The sequence below is a fragment of the Zophobas morio genome, unplaced genomic scaffold (genome assembly GCF_036711695.1).
Source record: "Zophobas morio isolate AGI-343-1 ecotype UQ-CSIRO unplaced genomic scaffold, CSIRO_AGI_Zmor_V1 ptg000008l, whole genome shotgun sequence".
NCBI classification, from domain to species: domain Eukaryota; kingdom Metazoa; phylum Arthropoda; class Insecta; order Coleoptera; family Tenebrionidae; genus Zophobas; species Zophobas morio.
The window spans coordinates 717,888-740,122 of record NW_026972113.1 but is presented as its reverse complement, the minus strand read 5'-3'; the positions used below and the strand labels follow the sequence as shown (position 1 = coordinate 740,122).

Genomic DNA, 22,235 nt, shown 5'->3' with positions numbered 1-22,235 from the left:
AAAAAAGTCATTCTTTTGACTCATTTATACAGGGTGATTAAATTTGCAAATTGTCAGTTTTCTCACATTTTCAAAACGGCCACTATATTGCATACACTTTTGGATTTCTTCCAAGCAACTCTTCTTTTAATACAAAATTTGTCAAATTTGTCATTTTTGTTTAATTATCAGTTATAATATATTAAGTGCATCGCAATGTTATCGATAATTTTGAGCAACAATAACTCGAATGCTTGTTGCATTGAAAACGCACGAGTGCTTTAGCACGAGTGCATTTTTCTTAGGCAACAAGCATGAGAGATTATTGTTGTTCAAAATTATCGATTTCATTGTGATGCACGCAATATATTCAACAGATTATTGCAAGAACAAACATTTTAAAAATAATTTTATAATGATTTACGAAGTAGTTTGGTGTGCGATACTATGGCGACGCAAGTAAATAAGAACAGCCATTTTGCAAAATTTGTGTGGGTTTAAAAAACCATGTCCAATTTTCGTTTTGGTCGTAACACGCCAAAAGAAATTGATGATTCTATTACAAACATTACGCCGCTAAATACGAAGAACTCACGAAATTCAATCTGGAGGCAATTTGAGAAGTTTTGCGGTGAACGCAAATATGTTTTTGATGGAAACACTTCCACGGAAAAACTAGCATTCATCCTCAAAGATTGGGGGTACAATATGAAAAAAGTCGATGGTAATGACTACAAAGAAGCAGTAATAAAAACGATGTGGAATGTAACGGCAAAGCAGTTGCAAGAACTGTATTTCAATAAATTTGGTATAAAGTTTGATCCTTTTGTTGACCTGGAATTCAAGGGTAGTAGAAATGCACGCGACGCAAAACGCCGGAACCTACAAATACAACCGGAAAAACGCAAAACTAGTTCCTCAATTTTGACTCTAGAAGAATACAACAAGATTCTAAAGATTTATAACGAAGACACGCCAGATGGTTTACAGAAAATGTTTTTTTATGTGGCTGGATTAGAATTAGCTTGGAGGGGATGTGAAGGTGTTAACGTTACTATCAAACATTTTAAGGAAGAAAGTGATAATTGTGGTTTGCCTACGGGGCGAATAGAATACAATTGTATTTTTTCCAAAACAGCTCAAGGAGGTAGCCATAAATTAACAGACAGCAAATGGCTTGCAACAAACACCACAGATCCTAGAATTTGCCCTGTTAGGTAATTAAATACTGTTTCAAATACAAAATAATAATTATTTTATTATTTAAGGCTCTACAAAAAAATGCTGAGCAAGAGAGGTAAACATATAACCACCGATCGTTTATTTTTAACGCCAAATCCTGCATGGAGAGAACCTAGTTCTGTAGGATGGTTCAAAAATTCACCCGTTGGAAGGAATGAAATGGGGAAATGGACAAGAACCGCCGCAGAAGAAATAGGCATCGACATAAAGAAAAAGAAGATTAGTAATCATTCATTACGGTCAACTGCAGTGTCGCAACTTGCAAAAGCGGGAGTCGGTGAAGAACAGCTTATAAAGATTACCGGTCATGCCAATACTTTCTCCATCAAACCATACCTTCAGCTCGATGGAGATCATCATTATCAAATGATTGACAAATTACGCGCCAACTCAACGGCTATGGAAGAGTCTAATAACAAATCCACAAATTGCGCACCGTCTGCTTTGGTACAAATGTCTAAAAATATAGTTACTACTTCACCAAGCACACAAACCCCTGTAAATTACTACAACTGTACCATAATTAATTACAATTCTTAGTTTCATAATTAAATATTTGGTTAGTAACCTCTTGTTTTTTTTTGCAATTAACTGGTACTTGCTTATCTTATAGTTGGCACATCTGGCTAGTGATAATTATCGGTAGTGGTAATTGCACAGTGTGCAATTATCACGTAATTGTATGCTGATTGGTTGAATTTACAAATATTGACGCGTTTGATTGGTCAGTTGACATCATGTGACATGTGAGTGCAATAATCGTTAAAATAAACACCACCATCCAGATGTTATAAAGTTACTCAGAAACGAGTTCGAGAATGTGAAATACAGGGCGTTTAATTTTAAAAAAGTTTAATCGATTTTTTGTGCCTTTTCTAATGGCTTTGAATTCGCCATTTTTTAGTTTTGTCGCTTTTTACACTTTATTATTTCTTCTTTGTTTGCAATTGCTTCATTGCTTTTTTTCGCATTTTTTTAGTTGTTTTTTCCTTTTTTTGTTGCCTTTTTTTTCGTTTTTTATTTTAATCACACTTTTTGCTCGTTTTTTCCTGCCATTTTTGTTTCGCCTTGTTTGGTTATTATTATAGTTTTTGTCACTTTCTTCCGACATTTTTCCCAAATTTTTGTAGCTTTTTTCACCATATTTGTCGCCTTCTTTGGTTGCTTTTTTGTCTCTTTTTTCTTTGTCACCTTTTTGGGTTGCTTTGTCGTGTTGGCTCTCTCTTTTTTCGTCGTCTATTTTTGGTCGTTTTTTGCCTTTTTTCACTAACTTTTTGGTCCCCTTGACGCTTTTTTTAAGTCCTTTTTTATCGCATTTAATGTTGCTTTTTTCCGCTTTTTTTATTTACTTTTTACTTTTTTGGCGCTTTTTCCGTAGTCTTTTTTTTCGGAGTCTTTCCCTGACTTTTTTGACACCTTTTTTTGCTTATTTTTCGTTCTTGGTCTCTTATTTTATCAGTCGTCGACGCGAATGGCGGCGATTTTTCGCAGTTTTTCCATTTTTGGCAAAATTTTAGAGTCACAGGGCCGTAAAGTGACTTAGAAACGTCTTTGTGAATTTGAAATTGACTAAGAAAAGTGGCACATTGCACACGGCGTCCATTTCGCACGGGTTGTCATGGCAACGGCTATAGCGAAACGTCAGTTCTGATTTCCTCATTCCGTCATAATCAAATTAAATAATATCTGTTCCAATAACTGCCAGTAGCAATCGGAGTACCTCAAGGCACATTCTTGGGGCCATTATTATTCTTGTGACATCTCGGTATAAACTATTCAAAAATTATTAGTTATGCAGACGATACGCAAATTTATCTCTCATTTAAATTAAAAGATATAACTTTTGCTTGTGACAAAATCAACGTTTAACCCAGTTTTTCCTTTCGAAGTATTGAAATTTCTTGAAAATACAAATTCATTTCTGGATATTTGGAAAACATGTAATAATAAACCAATCTTGAAACGTGTTTAAAGAAATTTCGACTTTTAAAGTACTTAATATTGAACAAAGTATTAAATGCTTCAAAAGTTCAAAAATAAACTCGAAATAAATATTCACAGTTTTGGATGAAATTTTTGCTTAGTTTATAAAATATTGTGATTTTAGCAATTTTTTTTCTTATTTATTCTCAATAAATTTTGTTTTTATTTTTCAATTTCCACCTAACGATTTTTTTAAACCTAGTTTTCTTTTCCGAAGTGCTGAAATTTTTCCAAAATACTATTTTTTTTCTCGATATTTGCAAAAATAAATGAAAATTTTGACTTATATTGAACGGAATTTTGTTAAATGCTTCAGAAATAAATTCTAATTTTTCTCTTGACATTTGGAAAACAGCTAAAAATAACTGCCTTAAAAAAGTTTTTGAAGAAATTTTGTAAATATTGAACTAAAATTTAAATGCTTGAGAAATAAATTCGAATTTTTTGAAAAAAATACACAATTTTGGATGAAATTTTTGCCACGTTTGTTATATACTGTTTTTAGCCAAAGAATTCTTTAATCTAATTTTTTCACAATACGTAAATTTTTTAATAAAATTTTAACGTAGTTGTAAAATATAATTATTTTTAATAAATTTTGACTTTTAAAGTGCTTAATATTGAACGAAATGTTGAATGCTTGAATAGTTCAAAAATGAACTCGAAATAAATATTCACAGTTTTGGATGAAATTTTTGCTTAGTTTATAAAATGCTGTAATTTTAGGGAAACTTTTTTTTTCTTATTTATTCTCAATAACAGTGTTTTTTTTAAATAAAATTTCCAACTAACGATTTTTTTAATCATAGTTTTCCTTTCCTAAGTCCTGAAATTTTCCCGAAATACTAATTTTTTTCTCGATAAAATAAATGAGAATTTTGACTTATAAACTAGTAAACTTATATTGAACGAAATTTTGTTAAATGCTTGAGAAATAAATTCTAAATTTTTGAAAAAAAACCACACCATTTGATGAAATTTGTGCCCAGTGTGTTTGTAATGAAAGATTTTTTCTCTATTTAATTTTTTTTCTCAATACTCAAATTTAAAAAAAAAATTGACTTGGTATACAAAATAATGTAGTTCTACCTAACGATTTTTTTTGACCTAGTTTTTTCTTTGTTGAAATTTCACCGAAATATTAATGTTCTAATTTTTCTCTTGATATTTGGAAAACAGCTAAAAATAAATGAGCCTTAAAAAAGTTTTTGAAGAAATTTTGACTTATAAACTAGTAAATATTGAAGTTAAAGGCTTGAGACGTAAATTCGAATTTTTTGAAAAAAATCATATTTTTTGATGAAATTTCTACAAAGTTTATTAGATACTGTGACTTAAGCCAAAAAATTCTTTTTTTGTGTATTTTTTCAATAAGTAATTTTTTTGATAAAATTTTGACTTTGTAAAATAGTGTGGTTCCAGCCAAGGATTTTTCCCTTTGAAGTATTGAAATTTGGAAAACAGCTAAAAATAAAACAATCCAAAACATGTTTTGAAGAAATTTTGATCTATAAAGTAGTAAATATTAAACGGAATCTTATAGATTTTTTTAATATTATTTTTCTCAGTATGCAAATAAAATAAATATAAATGATAACATTTTAACTTTCATTTTATTTCATTTTAACTTTCAAGTTTAGTGTGGTTCTACCTAACGATTTCTTTAAGTCAGTTTCTCCTTTCGAAGTGCAGAAATTTGAAATTTCTCGAAAATCCTAATTTTTCACTCCGTATTTGGAAAAACAACTAAAAATAAATCAGCCTTAAAAAGCCTCTCGAAGAAATTTTATAAACTAGTAAATATTGAACACTTTTGGATGAAATTTTTGCTAAATTTAGCGAAAAAAAATCTTTTTATCTAATTTTTTCTCAATATATACATTTTTTGTAAAATTTTATTTGCTTTTTACTACCTTTTTTGGCGCTTTTTCCGTAGTCTTTTTTGACATCTTTTCTTGCTTATTTTTCGTTTGGTCTCCTTTTTTTTTTATCATTTTTTTTAATCGCCTCCTTTTCGCAATTTTTTTTTCCGTTTATGGCTCTTCCTTTTTCGTCGTATTTTTTTCGGGCGGTTTTTTGCTCTTTTTCAATAGATTTCTGGTCATTTTTTGCCCTTTTTCAATAGCTTTTTGCTCCCCTATTTTTAATATATTTTTATCCCTTCTTATGTCGCCTTGTTTTCGCTATTTGTGTACATCTCGCTTTTTTATTACATTTTCCTTGTCGCCTTTTTTGCATTTTTTCAATCGCCTTGTTCTTTGTTTGGCTTTTTGGTCGAACTTTTTCGCCGCTTTCAATTCCCTTTTTTATAGTTTATCGGTTTATTTTCATCCTTCTTTTTGGTTGCTTTTTGTTACCCTTTTTTAATCGCTTTCTTATTGTTTTTTTCACCTTTTTTGCCGTTTTTTTCCTGGCCTTTTTACCACCTATTTTGCTTTTTTCGTTCTCGTTCTCCTTTTTTTTTTGGCATTTTTTGGGTCTTCCTTTTTTGTCGTCTTTTGCCCTCTTTCAATAATAGGTTTTTGGGTTCGTTTTTAAATAATGGACTTTTTCGATTTTTTTTTATAACTTTTTATCGCTTTTTACGTCGTATTGTTTTTGTTATTTTTGTCGCTTTTTTATTTAATTTTCTTTCCCACTTTTTTAACATTTTTTTAATCGCCTTTTTCTTTGGACCTCTGTTGGTCGCATTTTCTTGTCTCTTTTTTAGACGACTTTTTTTATTACTTCCTGAGCTTAAGACACTTTTACGTTTTCTCGACCTGGAGAATTCAGACTCGGAACCAAAGGATGCACTGTTGCAAAATTAATACCCAAGCAAGTACACCATGAAAATCCTCAAAGCATTTACACCACTGGAACTAAATTGGCAAGACACACACTATTGCAAAGTTAAGTTAGTAACACATACAATATGTTTCAATTACAAAAGTTACAAAATACACACAGCTCCACGTTTGCCACCAAAGAGCGATGACTGTGCTAGGGTTTGCTAGCATGAAGGGTGTAAATTATGAACGTCGTACTTTATAAATGAACGTCGCACTTCGTATATTCCGACGCCGTGCTTTGTGAATTATAAGCTCATCATATTTAAACATTGTAAATTATATTAACTATGTTTAAAAATTATTTAATTATATAGCGTTGACAGACCAACTTCACTCGTTTCGCAAATTTCCCCAAAATTTAAATATTATCGAGTAAACGAATCATGGAATTTGATAAATTAAAACTGAAGTCGTACTTCCCCGTTTTCGGTACTTTTTGGAAAAATATCCACTTTCGTTCGTGTTCACAGTACCAACACAACACATTCTCACTAATATTTATTAATAATAAATTAGAAATCCGCGAAAAGAGCCCTACTTTTAAGCCAAATCGGAGCTCCAATGTTGCTGCCATCAGACCGAAATCTAAACTGAACACAAGGGGCCGAAAAATGCGACTTTTGAACAGGTAGCTCACGTGACAGTGTCGTCATCGTACGTCACGATGAGATTGCAAAAATTATTTTTCATGTTTTGGCCGGGAAATTAAGACATTTTCAGGATTAACTTAACAATATTTAAACAAATTGCTTTGTTTTCAGTAACTTTGTGTTTTTAACAAAACGGTGTTCGATAAATTAAAACTGAAGTGGTACTTACCCTATATTTGGTCCTTTTCGGAAAAATATCCATTTTCTTTCGTGTTCACAGCACCAACACAACATATTTTCACTAACATTTATTTTAAGAAATTCGCGAAAAAAGCCCCACTTTTAAGCCAAACCAGAGCTCCGATGTTGGTGCTATCAGACCGAAATCTAAACTGAACACAAGGGGCCGAAAAATGCGACCTTTGGACAGGTAGCTCACGTGACAGTGTCGTCATCGCACGTCACGATGAGATTAAAAAGTTATTTTTCATATTTTGGCCGGGAAATTGCACATTTTCAGGGTTAATTTAATAATATTTAAACAAATTGCTTTGTTTTTAGTAACTTTGTGTTTTGAAGAAAACGGTGTTCGATTTAATTATCATATATATATTAGTACTTATTGCATTTAAACATTATAAATAATATTGTTTAAATATTATTTAATTATATGGTGAAAATGTATAGCTTTGATATACCAACTTCAATCGTTTCGAAAATTTCCCTAAAATTTAAACTTTGTCGAGTAAACGAATCACGGAATCTGATAAATTAAAACTGAAGTCGTACTTACCCCGTTTTCGGTCCTTTTCGGAAAAATATCCATTTTCTTTCGTGTTCACAGCAATAACACAAACATTTTCCCTAATATTTATTAATAATAAATTAGAAATTCGCGAAATTGCTCTACTTTTACGCCAAAAGGACGCGACGATTTTGTCGCCATCAAACAGAAATTAAAACTGAACACAATGGACCGAAATACGTGACCTTTGGACAGGTAGCTCACGTGACAGTGTCGTCATCGCACGTCACGATGAGATTGCAAAACTTATTTTTCATATTTTGGCCGGGAAATTAGATATTTTCAGGATTAACTTAACAATATTTAAACAACAACAATTCAAAAGGGGTACTCTATATTTAATACACTTTTGGATTTATCTCTAAGCAAGCTTCTTTTAATACAAAATTTGTGAATTTAGTTTAATTACCTCTGAAGTAAATCACTAACCAATATTGTTATATTGTGCACAGACGCCAGACGAGATAAACGGAAACAGGGGTCCTATTTGTTCGTACTCTAGGAGCCATGAAACGTCGAATAAATAATGGAGTACATAAAAATATAAAAGTGGCCATTCGCCAGATAAATCCTATTTCAATTCTTTCTTAACACACCCTCGGGAAGTAAAAATCAAGGCGGATTCATACACCACCACAAGTACAAGAATATGTTATTTTATAAAATTTAAACACAAAATTTCGATTTGATATCATCAATCGCTGTAAATAAAAATGTAGGGTGCTCTATTTGAGAAATTAAATTTTATGTGTAACAGGGTAACCTATAATAATGTACAATTCTACGTGAAAAAAATGTCTGAATAGTCAACAATAAATGCGTAATCTTCCACCACGAAACCACTGAGACATCCTGTATAGATACCATGAAGCCTTTATTTATTTTATATCTATACTGTTTTATTTCCGTAATTATCTCATTTTTCCTTGTTATTTGAGTTCATTCACCCCCACCCCGAAATATTTAAAATTAAATTTTCATGAAAATAAAAAAGAAACAAGGAGATATTTGCAAAAAGAGAATAATTGTGGTTATTGACACTGAGCAACCGAGGTGAAGAAAGACGAAACGAATTATTATTTAACAATGAAAAACACGATGACAGAGAAATAATAGGATAAAGAGAAAAAGAAAATTGGAAGAATAAGACCACCTGTTACGGAACAGTGTAGATTACCGTCTTTTAAAAAACAAGATTATAGAAATTAATTTCGCATATTTCCGGTATTGTTGCATGCGACGCGGTTTACCAGCTAAACATTTGTAATATATAACAAAATGTCTCGTTTCAACACCCCGTTTTTGGAATGCAGTATATCTTACCGGAAAGACTTAACAGATAATTATTCAAATTTCCTGGAAACGCAGCTGCCGGAATTGTTAGAAGCAGTACCTTTAATAAAATCATCGTAACTAGTAATCACTGGAGTAAACATCAGTTCCAACAAAAAACAATAAAACGTTTCCGCAGAACTACAACCAGAAGAATATCACTTTACGGATCATGCGATTATTGTAATTTTATCATTGTGTTGTGAAACTCAATAGCCGTGTGGTTTGCATAATTGATTTGTGTCGGTTTTAAGCAGATATACTATGAACATTTTGCTCACTCCCGCCGAAATTTGATGACGTAATTTCGAAATTTTGCTGAGTAAATTTAAATTGTTATTAAAACTTCGGGTTTTAAACAAAGTTCGCTTGTCAGCTTGTCAAGTTGAAGTGTGTATTGTTTTTTAAAATATTATCGCGAAATCTTTACGTTTCTGGAAAATCTCGACAAGTCACTCAGTTTTAAGTGGATTTTTAGATTAAATCACAATCACCGGATTGACGTATTAGTTTCTAGAAGATGTTGACATCTGTTTAAATTCCACTGTACAAAATTATACAAGTTCTGAACGACAATAACACAGACACTTGAGTCTTTCATATTATAAATAAAAAATACTTATACTTGATAAATTGTCTTTTCTTAAAAAAAAAAAGTCTTTTAGCTGTCAAATTGCGGTCGTGAATCATCGGATAATTAAATTACGTCAAAAGTGTTAGGATTACCAAAGGAAGTGTAACAAGATTAGATTATTCATAAGGATATAAATAAAATCTTACATTCATCTAGCGCCAAAATTATCAACAAAGTGACAATAATCCAACACATTCGTCCAGTTTTTTGCCTCCACGATTTGAATATTTTTGTCGTTTCTTTTGTAGTTTATTATACATATTTATAAATGTCATCAAGATATATAGGATGCGATTAGCAGATCATAAATCTCGAAAATTACCTGCCTGCCACATTTATTAAAAGACGGCAAACAAAGAACTTGATCTTGAAGCCGTCAAAATATTCGTAAAGTAACGTTTTTACGTAACTCACACCCTAAAACAATTTGAATAAAAATAGACACAAGGGTTGGTGTATTTTAAGAACCGGTGAAGCAGGTGCTCGATGGCTGTCTCGAAATAGACAACCTCATAACAATTAAAAATGTGTCTGTGTGGAAGTCTCAAAGTCTGACTGAAATATTGTACAGTTTTGAGTTTTCGTTCGCAGCGATTTGGAGAATTTTTGACCAGGAATTCGGTAGCTGAGTTATGCGGTTTAATTACTTGGAGACGTGATAAAAGATAAAGTTTAATGGGGTAGCTGGCGACGTTTGAGATAGTAAAACCGAAAGACGAAAAAACTATTTTTTTTGACAAGATAATTTTTTAAAAATGTGTAACAGTGGTCTAAATGAATTATGTTATCGGTGAGATGTGATGGATAAAATTAATATAATAACGATAAGAAAATGGACGTGATTATCTACAGGCGGCGAGTGGAAATTATTGAGTCTGCAAAGGTCACCTTGACCTTTTGATCTTAAACGTTATACTTAAGGTTAATTCATTATTAAAAGCAGAACGCCGGTCAATCGGCACTTTTGTAATGTTGAGTACAACACACGAAATAATTATTCACATGTTTTAAATTTACTACTTTTACAAATGACAATTTTCGTTTTTTAATTTTAAATTTGATAAAATTTTGACAGGTAGAAATAAAAATATGCGAATTAGTAAATCGAAATCTTGATGAAACAAAAAAAACTTTATCACTAAAAGATCTTGCAGTGCTGTCACATCAATCAAAATTGCATATTCGCTTTTTGTATTTACCTATCTTATCGGAAAAAAATTAAATTCGGATGCATTTGTGTCAAAATTTATCACGGCTTGAGGAAACGATGTACTTTGATCCCCAATATCTCACATTGTATTTTTTTGTTCTCTTTCTGGCGAAATTTTAAAAAAACCTGTTGCGATTTTTTTCGTGAAAATATCTCAAGAAAACTGGAATAACGTGGCAACGTCGCAATGGATAGAATTTCAAAAATAAATTGTGGTCAAATGAGCTTATAGCAACTTTATTAGAAAATATTAAATATACAACATAGTTAAAATTAAAAATTACTTTATCCGATTTTTTAATGGGGACTGATTTGGGTCAACTGCAAGGGTTCCTATCAGGACTCTGTCGATTTTTGGTTTACGTAGATTTATCTTATCACACACTTGGCACAATTACTTTACATCAGAAAAGAAGCAAAACTGAAGATTGCTATGGAAAAAACACAGATCACTTGGAAAACTTCTCAAGATAATTTTTATTTCGCGATTATAAACTATGAAAATAATTCTTTCGAGTTTATTTTTAAGACCTCGTTCAATATTTACTAGTTCATATTAGAGTCAAGGTGTCCTCAAAAAAATAAGCATACTACTTTATAAAAACAGTTAAAATTTTACAAAAAATGTATATATTGAGAAAAAATTAGATAAAAAGAATTTTTTTCGCTAAATTTAGCAAAAATTTCATCCAAAAGTGTTCAATATTTACTAGTTTATAAAATTTCTTCAAACGGTTTTTTAAGACTGATTTATTTTTAGTTGTTTTTCCAAATACGGAGTGAAAAATTAGGATTTTCGACAAATTTCAAATTTCTGCACTTCGAAAGGAGAAACTGACTTAAAGAAATCGTTAGGTAGAACCACACTAAACTTGAAAGTTAAAATGAAATAAAATGAAAGTTAAAATGTTATCATTTATATTTATTTTATTTGCATACTGAGAAAAAATAATATTAAAAAAATCTGTAAGATTTCGTTTAATATTTACTACTTTATAGATCAAAATTTCTTCAAAACATGTTTGGATTGTTTTATTTTTGGCTGTTCTCCAAATTTCAATACTTCAAAGGGAAAAACTAGGTCAAAAAAAATCCTTGGCTGGAACCACACTATTTTACAAAGTCAAAATTTCATCAAAAAATATGGTTTTTTTCAAAAAATTCGAATTTACGTCTCAAGCCTTTAACTTCAATATTTACCAGTTTATAAGTGAAAATTTCTTCAAAAACTTTTTAAAGGCTCATTTATTTTTAGCTGTTTTCCAAATATCAAGAGAAAAATTAGAACATTAATATGTGGTGAAATTTCAACAAAGAAAAAATTAGGTCAAAAAAAATCGTTATGTAGAACTACATTATTTTGTATACCAAGTCAAAATTTTTTTAAAAAAATTGAGTATTGAGAAAAAAAATTAAATAAAGAAAAAATCTTTCACTACAGTCAATGACAAACTGGGCACAAATTTCATCAAATGGTGTGATTTTTTTTCAAAAATTTAGAATTTATTTCTCAAGCATTTAACAAAATTTCGTTCAATATAAGTTTACTAGTTTATATTTAGGTCAAAATTCTCATTTATTTTATCGAGAAAAAAATTAGTATTTCGGAAAAATTTCAGGACTTAGGAAAGGAAAACTATGTTTAAAAAAATCGTTAGTTGGAAATTTTATTAAAAAAAAAAACACTGTTATTGAGAATAAATAACAAAAAAAAAGTTTCCCTAAAATTACAGCATTTTATAAACTAAGCAGCAATTTCATCCAAAACTGTGAATATTTATTTCGAGTTCATTTTTGAACTATTCAAGCATTCAACATTTCGTTCAATATTGTACTTTAAAAGTCAAAATTGCTTAAAAATAATTATATTTTACAAACTACGTTAAAATTTTATTAAAAAATGTACGTATTGTGAAAAAATTAGATTAAAGAAGAATTCTTTGGCCAAAAACACAGTATATAACAAACTTGGCAAAAATTTCATCCAAAATTGTGTATTTTTTTCAAAAAATTCGAATTTATTTCTCAAGCATTTGAATTTTCGTTCAATATTTACTAGTTTATAAATCAAAATTTCTTCAATAACTTTTTAAGACTGAGTTATTTTTAGCTGTTTTCCAAATATCAAGAGAAAAATTAGAATTTATTTCTGAAGCATTAAACTTTCGTTCAATATAAGTCAAAATTCTCATTTATTTTTGCAAATACCGAGAAAAAAAATAGTATTTTGGAAAAATTTCAGCACTTCGGAAAAGAAAACTAGGTTTAAAAAAATCGTTAGGTGGAAATTGAAAAATAAAAACAAAATGTTATTGAGAATGAATAAGAAAAAAAAATCGCTAAAATCACAATATTTTATAAACTAAGCAAAAATTTCATCCAAAACTGTGAATATTTATTTCGAGTTCATTTTTGAACTGTTCAAGCATTCAACATTTCGTTCAATATTAAGTACTTTAAATGCCAAAATTTCTTAAAAATAATTATATTTTACAAACTACGTTAAAATTTTATTAAAAAATTTACGTATTGTGAAAAAATTAGATTAAAGAATAATTCTTTGGCCAAAAACACAGTAGGTATATAACAAACTTGGCAAAAATTTTATCCAAAATTGTGTATTTTTTTCAAAAAATTCGAATTTATTTCTCAAGCATTTGAATTTTCGTTCAATATTTACTAGTTTATAAATCAAAATTTCTTCAAAAACTTTTTTAAGACTGAGTTATTTTTAACTGTTTTCCAAATATCAAGAGAAAAATTAGAATTTATTTCTGAAGCATTAAACAAACTTTCGTTCAATTTAAGTCAAAATTCTCATTGATTTTTGCAAATACCGAGAAAAAAAAAATAGTATTTTGGAAAAATTTCAGCACTTCGGAAAAGAAAACTAGGTTTAAAAAAATCGTTAGGTGGAAATTGAAAAATAAAAACAAAATGTTATTGAGAATGAATAAGAAAAAAAAAATCGCTAAAATCACAATATTTTATAAACTAAGCAAAAATTTCACCCAAAACTGTGAATATTTATTTCGAGTTCATTTTTGAACTGTTCAAGCATTCAACATTTCGTTCAATATTAAGTACTTTAAATGCCAAAATTTCTTAAAAATAATTATATTTTACAAACTACGTTAAAATTTTATTAAAAAATTTACGTATTGTGAAAAAATTACATTAAAGAAGAATTCTTTGGCCAAAAACACAGTATATAACAAACTTGGCAAAAATTTCATCCAAAATTGTGTATTTTTTTCAAAAAATTCGAATTTATTTCTCAGGCATTTGAATTTTCGTTCAATATTTACTAGTTTATAAATCAAAATTTCTTCAAAAACTTTTTTAAGACTGAGTTATTTTTAACTGTTTTCCAAATATCAAGAGAAAAATTAGAATTTATTTCTGAAGCATTAAACTTTCGTTCAATATAAGTCAAAATTCTCATTTATTTTTGCAAATATCGAGAAAAAAAATAGTATTTTGGAAAAATTTCAGCACTTCGGAAAAGAAAACTAGGTTTAAAAAAATCGTTAGGTGGAAATTGAAAAATAAAAACAAAATGTTATTGAGAATGAATAAGAAAAAAAAATCGCTAAAATCACAATATTTTATAAACTAAGCAAAAATTTCATCCAAAACTGTGAATATTTATTTCGAGTTCATTTTTGAACTGTTCAAGCATTCAACATTTCGTTCAATATTAAGTACTTTAAATGCCAAAATTTCTTAAAAATAATTATATTTTACAAACTACGTTAAAATTTTATTAAAAAATTTACGTATTGTGAAAAAATTAGATTAAAGAAGAATTCTTTGGCCAAAAACACAGTATATAACAAACTTGGCAAAAATTTCATCCAAAATTGTGTATTTTTTTCAAAAAATTCGAATTTATTTCTCAAGCATTTGAATTTTCGTTCAATATTTACTAGTTTATAAATCAAAATTTCTTCAATAACTTTTTAAGACTGAGTTATTTTTAGCTGTTTTCCAAATATCAAGAGAAAAATTAGAATTTATTTCTGAAGCATTAAACAAACTTTCGTTCAATTTAAGTCAAAATTCTCATTGATTTTTGCAAATACCGAGAAAAAAAAATAGTATTTTGGAAAAATTTCAGCACTTCGGAAAAGAAAACTAGGTTTAAAAAAATCGTTAGGTGGAAATTGAAAAATAAAAACAAAATGTTATTGAGAATGAATAAGAAAAAAAAAATCGCTAAAATCACAATATTTTATAAACTAAGCAAAAATTTCACCCAAAACTGTGAATATTTATTTCGAGTTCATTTTTGAACTGTTCAAGCATTCAACATTTCGTTCAATATTAAGTACTTTAAATGCCAAAATTTCTTAAAAATAATTATATTTTACAAACTACGTTAAAATTTTATTAAAAAATTTACGTATTGTGAAAAAATTAGATTAAAGAAGAATTCTTTGGCCAAAAACACAGTATATAACAAACTTGGCAAAAATTTTATCCAAAATTGTGTATTTTTTTCAAAAAATTCGAATTTATTTCTCAAGCATTTGAATTTTCGTTCAATATTTACTAGTTTATAAATCAAAATTTCTTCAAAAACTTTTTTAAGACTGAGTTATTTTTAACTGTTTTCCAAATATCAAGAGAAAAATTAGAATTTATTTCTGAAGCATTAAACAAACTTTCGTTCAATTTAAGTCAAAATTCTCATTGATTTTTGCAAATACCGAGAAAAAAAAAATAGTATTTTGGAAAAATTTCAGCACTTCGGAAAAGAAAACTAGGTTTAAAAAAATCGTTAGGTGGAAATTGAAAAATAAAAACAAAATGTTATTGAGAATGAATAAGAAAAAAAAAATCGCTAAAATCACAATATTTTATAAACTAAGCAAAAATTTCACCCAAAACTGTGAATATTTATTTCGAGTTCATTTTTGAACTGTTCAAGCATTCAACATTTCGTTCAATATTAAGTACTTTAAATGCCAAAATTTCTTAAAAATAATTATATTTTACAAACTACGTTAAAATTTTATTAAAAAATTTACGTATTGTGAAAAAATTACATTAAAGAAGAATTCTTTGGCCAAAAACACAGTATATAACAAACTTGGCAAAAATTTCATCCAAAATTGTGTATTTTTTTCAAAAAATTCGAATTTATTTCTCAGGCATTTGAATTTTCGTTCAATATTTACTAGTTTATAAATCAAAATTTCTTCAAAAACTTTTTTAAGACTGAGTTATTTTTAACTGTTTTCCAAATATCAAGAGAAAAATTAGAATTTATTTCTGAAGCATTAAACTTTCGTTCAATATAAGTCAAAATTCTCATTTATTTTTGCAAATATCGAGAAAAAAAATAGTATTTTGGAAAAATTTCAGCACTTCGGAAAAGAAAACTAGGTTTAAAAAAATCGTTAGGTGGAAATTGAAAAATAAAAACAAAATGTTATTGAGAATGAATAAGAAAAAAAAATCGCTAAAATCACAATATTTTATAAACTAAGCAAAAATTTCATCCAAAACTGTGAATATTTATTTCGAGTTCATTTTTGAACTGTTCAAGCATTCAACATTTCGTTCAATATTAAGTACTTTAAATGCCAAAATTTCTTAAAAATAATTATATTTTACAAACTACGTTAAAATTTTATTAAAAAATTTACGTATTGTGAAAAAATTAGATTAAAGAAGAATTCTTTGGCCAAAAACACAGTATATAACAAACTTGGCAAAAATTTCATCCAAAATTGTGTATTTTTTTCAAAAAATTCGAATTTATTTCTCAAGCATTTGAATTTTCGTTCAATATTTACTAGTTTATAAATCAAAATTTCTTCAATAACTTTTTAAGACTGAGTTATTTTTAGCTGTTTTCCAAATATCAAGAGAAAAATTAGAATTTATTTCTGAAGCATTAAACAAACTTTCGTTCAATTTAAGTCAAAATTCTCATTGATTTTTGCAAATACCGAGAAAAAAAAATAGTATTTTGGAAAAATTTCAGCACTTCGGAAAAGAAAACTAGGTTTAAAAAAATCGTTAGGTGGAAATTGAAAAATAAAAACAAAATGTTATTGAGAATGAATAAGAAAAAAAAAATCGCTAAAATCACAATATTTTATAAACTAAGCAAAAATTTCACCCAAAACTGTGAATATTTATTTCGAGTTCATTTTTGAACTGTTCAAGCATTCAACATTTCGTTCAATATTAAGTACTTTAAATGCCAAAATTTCTTAAAAATAATTATATTTTACAAACTACGTTAAAATTTTATTAAAAAATGTACGTATTGTGAAAAAATTACATTAAAGAAGAATTCTTTGGCCAAAAACACAGTATATAACAAACTTGGCAAAAATTTCATCCAAAATTGTGTATTTTTTTCAAAAAATTCGAATTTATTTCTCAGGCATTTGAATTTTCGTTCAATATTTACTAGTTTATAAATCAAAATTTCTTCAAAAACTTTTTTAAGACTGAGTTATTTTTAACTGTTTTCCAAATATCAAGAGAAAAATTAGAATTTATTTCTTAAGCATTAAACTTTCGTTCAATATAAGTCAAAATTCTCATTTATTTTTGCAAATATCGAGAAAAAAAAATAGTATTTTGGAAAAATTTCAGCACTTCGGAAAAGAAAACTAGGTTTAAAAAAATCGTTAGGTGGAAATTGAAAAATAAAAACAAAATGTTATTGAGAATAAATAAGAAAAAAAAAATCGCAAAAAATCACAATATTTTATAAACTAAGCAAAAATTTCATCCAAAACTGTGAATATTTATTTCGAGTTTATTTTTGAACTTTTGAAGCATTAAATTAATTTGTATTTTCAAGAAATTTCAATACTTCGAAAGGAAAAACTGGGTTAAACGTTGATTTTGTCACAAGGAAAAGTTATATCTTTTAATTTAAATGAGAGATAAATTTGCGTATCGTCTGCATAACTAATAATTTTTGATAGTTTATACCGAGAAGATGTCACAAGTGGAAAACAAGAATAATAATGGCCCCAAGACTGTGCCTTGAGGTACTCCAATTGCTACTGGAACAGATACTATTTAATTTGACTATGACGGAATGAGGAAATCAGAACTGACATTTCGCTATAGCCGTTGCCATGGCAACCCGTGCGAAATGACGCCATGTGCAATGTGCCACTTTTCTTGATCAATTACGGGCAACTAAGACGTTTCTAATGAGACTTTATAGCCCTGTGACTCTAAAATTTTGGCGAAACTGGAAAAACCGCGAAAAATCGTCGCCATTTTCGCGTCGACCACTGATAAAATAATTACGCTCCGAAGAGCCATCACATGGGTAACGGACCACCGTTTGGCCCATAAAAATAGCGCTGAATAGTAGAAGGTGAACAGAAGCCGTCGTCGGTAGTCGAGGCCATGTGGGGCCATACTCCAGCCATCAGCCAGCCAGCAATAACCGCACCTGCAGCATCCAAGCAAGCGGAGGCAACAACCTCTCTGTATCCACGACGAGTCTGCAAGACAAGAATTTTTCGAAATTTCAACGGCATGGGGCCTTCGAGCTGGCATTCTTTTGTAATACCGACGGCCACGTCATAGATTAGCGGTCATTACATTGGACACCTATGAAATGTCTTAACGACTTATCCATTTCTCACAATCGGACAGACGGCCGGTTCCCACCCACTTTATTCACCGTGTTACCCATTTCCTCTTCACTCCTCCGCCGGAGAGGCGACCGTGAAAATAAGTTCTGATGCCTAACAGCCTCTAGCGGTCTGCACCGACCACAGACCGATCAAAACGAGATGGCCGGGGATGGACTTTGGACGGGTTTTTTTCGGAATTGCAAGGCTGATTTGGGTATTGTTGCGGACAAAGACAATGCAGAAACTGGTCGATGGTTTCATACGCAACAACGACTTAAATAACAAGATAATTAATAATCAGGTACTACTCGTACGAGATTTTGAACAATTCTAGTGCTACATCAAACCGATTTTCTTTCTTTACGGAGAACAGTAGCCTAGATTGACGCAAATGGCGAAAACATAACATGAAATAAATAAAATTATTAACATACACCTGGAATTTCGGAGGCCAAGACAGAAGCTGGTTCAACAAATTTTAAAATATGAGATGTGACATAACATTTTTAATATATTCAGTTATTAAATGTAGTGGTTTTCCCAGCCGTAGAACTTTCCCAGAGCGATATCGCAGACACAATTGATTGACAAGCCAGGTGCCAAAATTTACTCATTTTGTACAAATCTTCAGAAAGTTGAAAAATTAAGACCATTTGAAAAATTTTGAAGACATTAAATTTTATTTCGTGGTAAGGAACTCTTATTTTGATTCATTTTTGGGGGAAAATCATTATTTTGAGTAAATTTTGACACTTGAAGAAAAAAATTCTTCAGCTAAAATCACACTATATTTATACAAGGTAAAATTTTCATTCACAAAATGTGCTTATTTATTTTCAAAAATTTCGAATGTTTTCGAATATTTAAACTCTTATACATAATTCACTGTGATAAACACTGCAAAATTTACTAGTTTAAAGTCAAAATTTTCTGAAACACTTTTGTAAGATTGCTTAATGTTTCACAAATAGCCAGAGAAAACTCAGGATTTTGAAGGAATTTCAGCATTTCGAACGGAAAACAAAATTTAAGAAAAAAAAATAGAACCAAGTTATTTGAGAAACAAAGCCAAAGTTTTATCAAAAAATTTAGCTACTACGTGCTAAGAAAAAACTGATTTTGGCAAATGAAATATCGTCTAAGAAAACAGAGGGTGGGTGGGCGGGCCTAGTACTTGCCAAGGTAAGGCTGATTTTGGCAAATTAGATCCCTCTAAGAAAATAGAGGGCGGGTGGGTGGGGCTAGTAGCTCCTAAAATAAAAATTGATTTTAGCAGGTACTAGCCCCACCCGCCCACTATTTTCTCAGAGGGTATCTCATTTGCCAAAAGCGATCTTAGATTAGCAGGCATTAACCCCGCCCACCCACCTTCTATTTTCTTATAGGCCAAAATCAGTTTTATCCTAGCATACTAGCCCCGTCCACCTACTCTCTCATTTCTTAGAAGGTATGTCATTAGCCAAAATCAGTCTTATCTTGTCAGATAGTAGCCCCGCCCACCCACCCTCTCTTTTTTTTAGAGGGTATGGCATTTGCCAAAATCAGTCTTATCTTGGCAGCTACTAGCCCCGCCCACCCACCCTCTCTTTTTTTAGGGTGTATCTCATTTGCCAAAATCAGTCTTATCTTGGCAGCTAGTAGCCCCGCCCACCCACCCTTTCTTTTCTTAGAGAGTATGTCATTTGGCAAAATCCGTTTTATTTTAGCAAGTACTGATGACTAACTTTTACAACAAATGATCACAATTTGAAAACATTACGAGCTTGCTTATACGTACAAGGCAGGAATTTTGAATATCTCAAAAATTTCGAATGTTTTCGAGTTTTTAAAATTTTGTACAAAAATTATTAGTTCAGAAGTCAAAATTTTCTGAAAAAATATGTAAGATTGGTCTATGTTTTACAAATATCGAGAAATAACTCCGTGTTTTGAAAGAATTTCAGCATTTCGAAAGGAAAAACAAAATTTAAGAAAAGGCTAAATTTGTTAGAACCAAGTTATTTGAGAAGCAAAGTTAAAATGTTATCAAAAAATTTAAAGACCAATTGAAAAAATTCTGAGGACATTAGATTTTTATTGCGTGGTAAGGAAGTCTTATTTTGATTTATTTTTTCATTTTCAATCGTTGAAGGAAAATCATTATTTAGACTAAATTTTGGCACTTGAAGAAAAAAAATTCTTTAAATAAAGTAAAATTTTCATTCACAAAATCTGCATATTTATTTTCTAAAATTTCGAATGTTTTCGAGTATTTAAATTTTTTTCAAAATTTACTAGTTTAGAAGTCAAAATTTTCTGAAAAACTTTTGTAAGATTGGTCTGTTTTACAAATATCGAGGGAAAGCTCAGTGTTTTGAAGAAATTTCAGCATTTCGAAAGGAAAAACAAAATTTAAGAAAAATCAAAATTTGTTAGAACCAAATTATTTGAGAAACAAAGTCAAAATTGTATCAAAAAATTTTATGTCCAAGTTACAAATTGAAAAATTAAGACCGAATGAAAAAATTCTGAAGACAGGATTTTTATTTAGTGGTAAGGCACTCTTATTTTAATTTATTTTTTCATCGTTTCCACTAGAAGAAAAAAATCCTTCAGCTAAAATCGGACTATATTTAAACAAAGTAAAATTTTCATTCGCAAAATCTGCATATTTATTTTCAAAAATTTCGAATGTTTTCGAGTACATATTTAAAATTTTGTACAAAATTGACTAGTTTAGAAGTCACAATTTTCTGATAAATTTTTATAAAATTGGTCAATGTTTTACAAATATCCAAAGAAAACTCAGTGTTTTGAAGGAATTTCAGCATTTCTAAAGGAAAAACAAAATTTAAGAAATAAATTTGTTAGAACCAAGTTATTTGAGAAACATCGCCAAAATTTTATCAAAAAAAAAATCGAGTTTGCTATTTAGACAGTCAAAATTTAATGTAATTATTACAAATTGAAATATTATAACACTACTTGAAAATTTTCTGAAGAAATCAATTTTGTATTTGCTGGTAGGGAATCCTTATTTGGATTTATTTTTTTAGTTATATTCCAAGCGTTGAGAGAAAATCAGTATTTTCAGTAAATTATATAAATGGATAAAAAAAATTATCAAAGGTTACTTCGATAAAACTTCCCTCACTCTTACAGTAGAGTCCAAAAAATTCCGCTTCTTCAAAAATGTATAAAAGCTGAGTTTGGATGTGGTCAGTATGAAATATATTTAAATCGGATAACCTACGCGAAAAAATGTATTCTCAGTTTCTCACTACATGCTTAACTTCGAGTGTTTATATTTATACTTCGAAAGAATTCGATTATTAGAACGTTCAGATTACAAGTAACAACGTTGCAAAACAAGATACAAAAACAAAAAATTAATTTTGAGTAGTTGGCGGGAAAAGTTTTTAATATTTTTAAGCATTATCAAAGCGATAAAACTCCATTAAATGCATCCACGCAACGCTAGTCCAGATTTGTTCCGATATTCCATAACCATCCCACCAACACACCATTATCATTCCTACAAACATTATTCTCTCCAGAGGCGTATCCGATTTTTCCCCGATAAAGAAAACGTTTCGTCCAACCCCGCCACAGCAACGTCTTCATTGTTAGGGCCGTAAAAGTCCCATCCGCAATATTTCACCGCCAACGGACCTACCTGTATCGAGTTACCATGGTACGAGTGCCATAAAGACGATTCCGGTTTTCGAGCATCTTTTTTTGATTTATTTTGGTCGCCTCGCCTTTGCCAACAATTTCTGATGTGCGTTTTAACGACTCATTGTTTCCGAACGTGGAATTTTTTGTTGACAGACCAGTTTGCCGCTTCTCAGGTAATGGTCACAGGTACGTGTTAAATTTTTGTTGTGGTGTCGGACCCATTGGGAAATTAATTTTAGTGGCTTCTAGACGTTGGGAACGTGTTTGGGATGATTCACCATTGAGTGACCATCGAAGGATCGACAACGGTTAATTTATTGGAATTTAAGTGGTTGGCGGAGAGGACT

At 29.7% G+C, this 22,235-nt stretch overlaps 2 protein-coding genes across 2 annotated transcripts; one reads left to right on the top strand and one right to left on the bottom strand.

Moving 5' to 3' along the window:
• The first annotated feature begins 972 nt into the window (after window positions 1–972).
• On the top strand, window positions 973–1,788 carry LOC135124731 (uncharacterized). The gene is made up of 2 exons (XM_064049940.1): window positions 973–1,196; window positions 1,248–1,788. Exons 1-2 carry the CDS (start codon window positions 973–975, stop codon window positions 1,759–1,761), a joined length of 738 nt encoding a protein of 245 aa, XP_063906010.1. The 3' UTR covers window positions 1,762–1,788.
• A 778-nt stretch (window positions 1,789–2,566) lies between these two features.
• LOC135125509 (uncharacterized) lies at window positions 2,567–17,720 on the bottom strand. Its single transcript, XM_064051170.1, has 3 exons — window positions 17,699–17,720; window positions 5,085–5,162; window positions 2,567–2,637 (listed from the first exon to the last, which is right to left on the bottom strand). Exons 1-3 carry the CDS (start codon window positions 17,718–17,720, stop codon window positions 2,567–2,569), a joined length of 171 nt encoding a protein of 56 aa, XP_063907240.1.
• Between the last annotated feature and the right edge of the window lie 4,515 nt (window positions 17,721–22,235).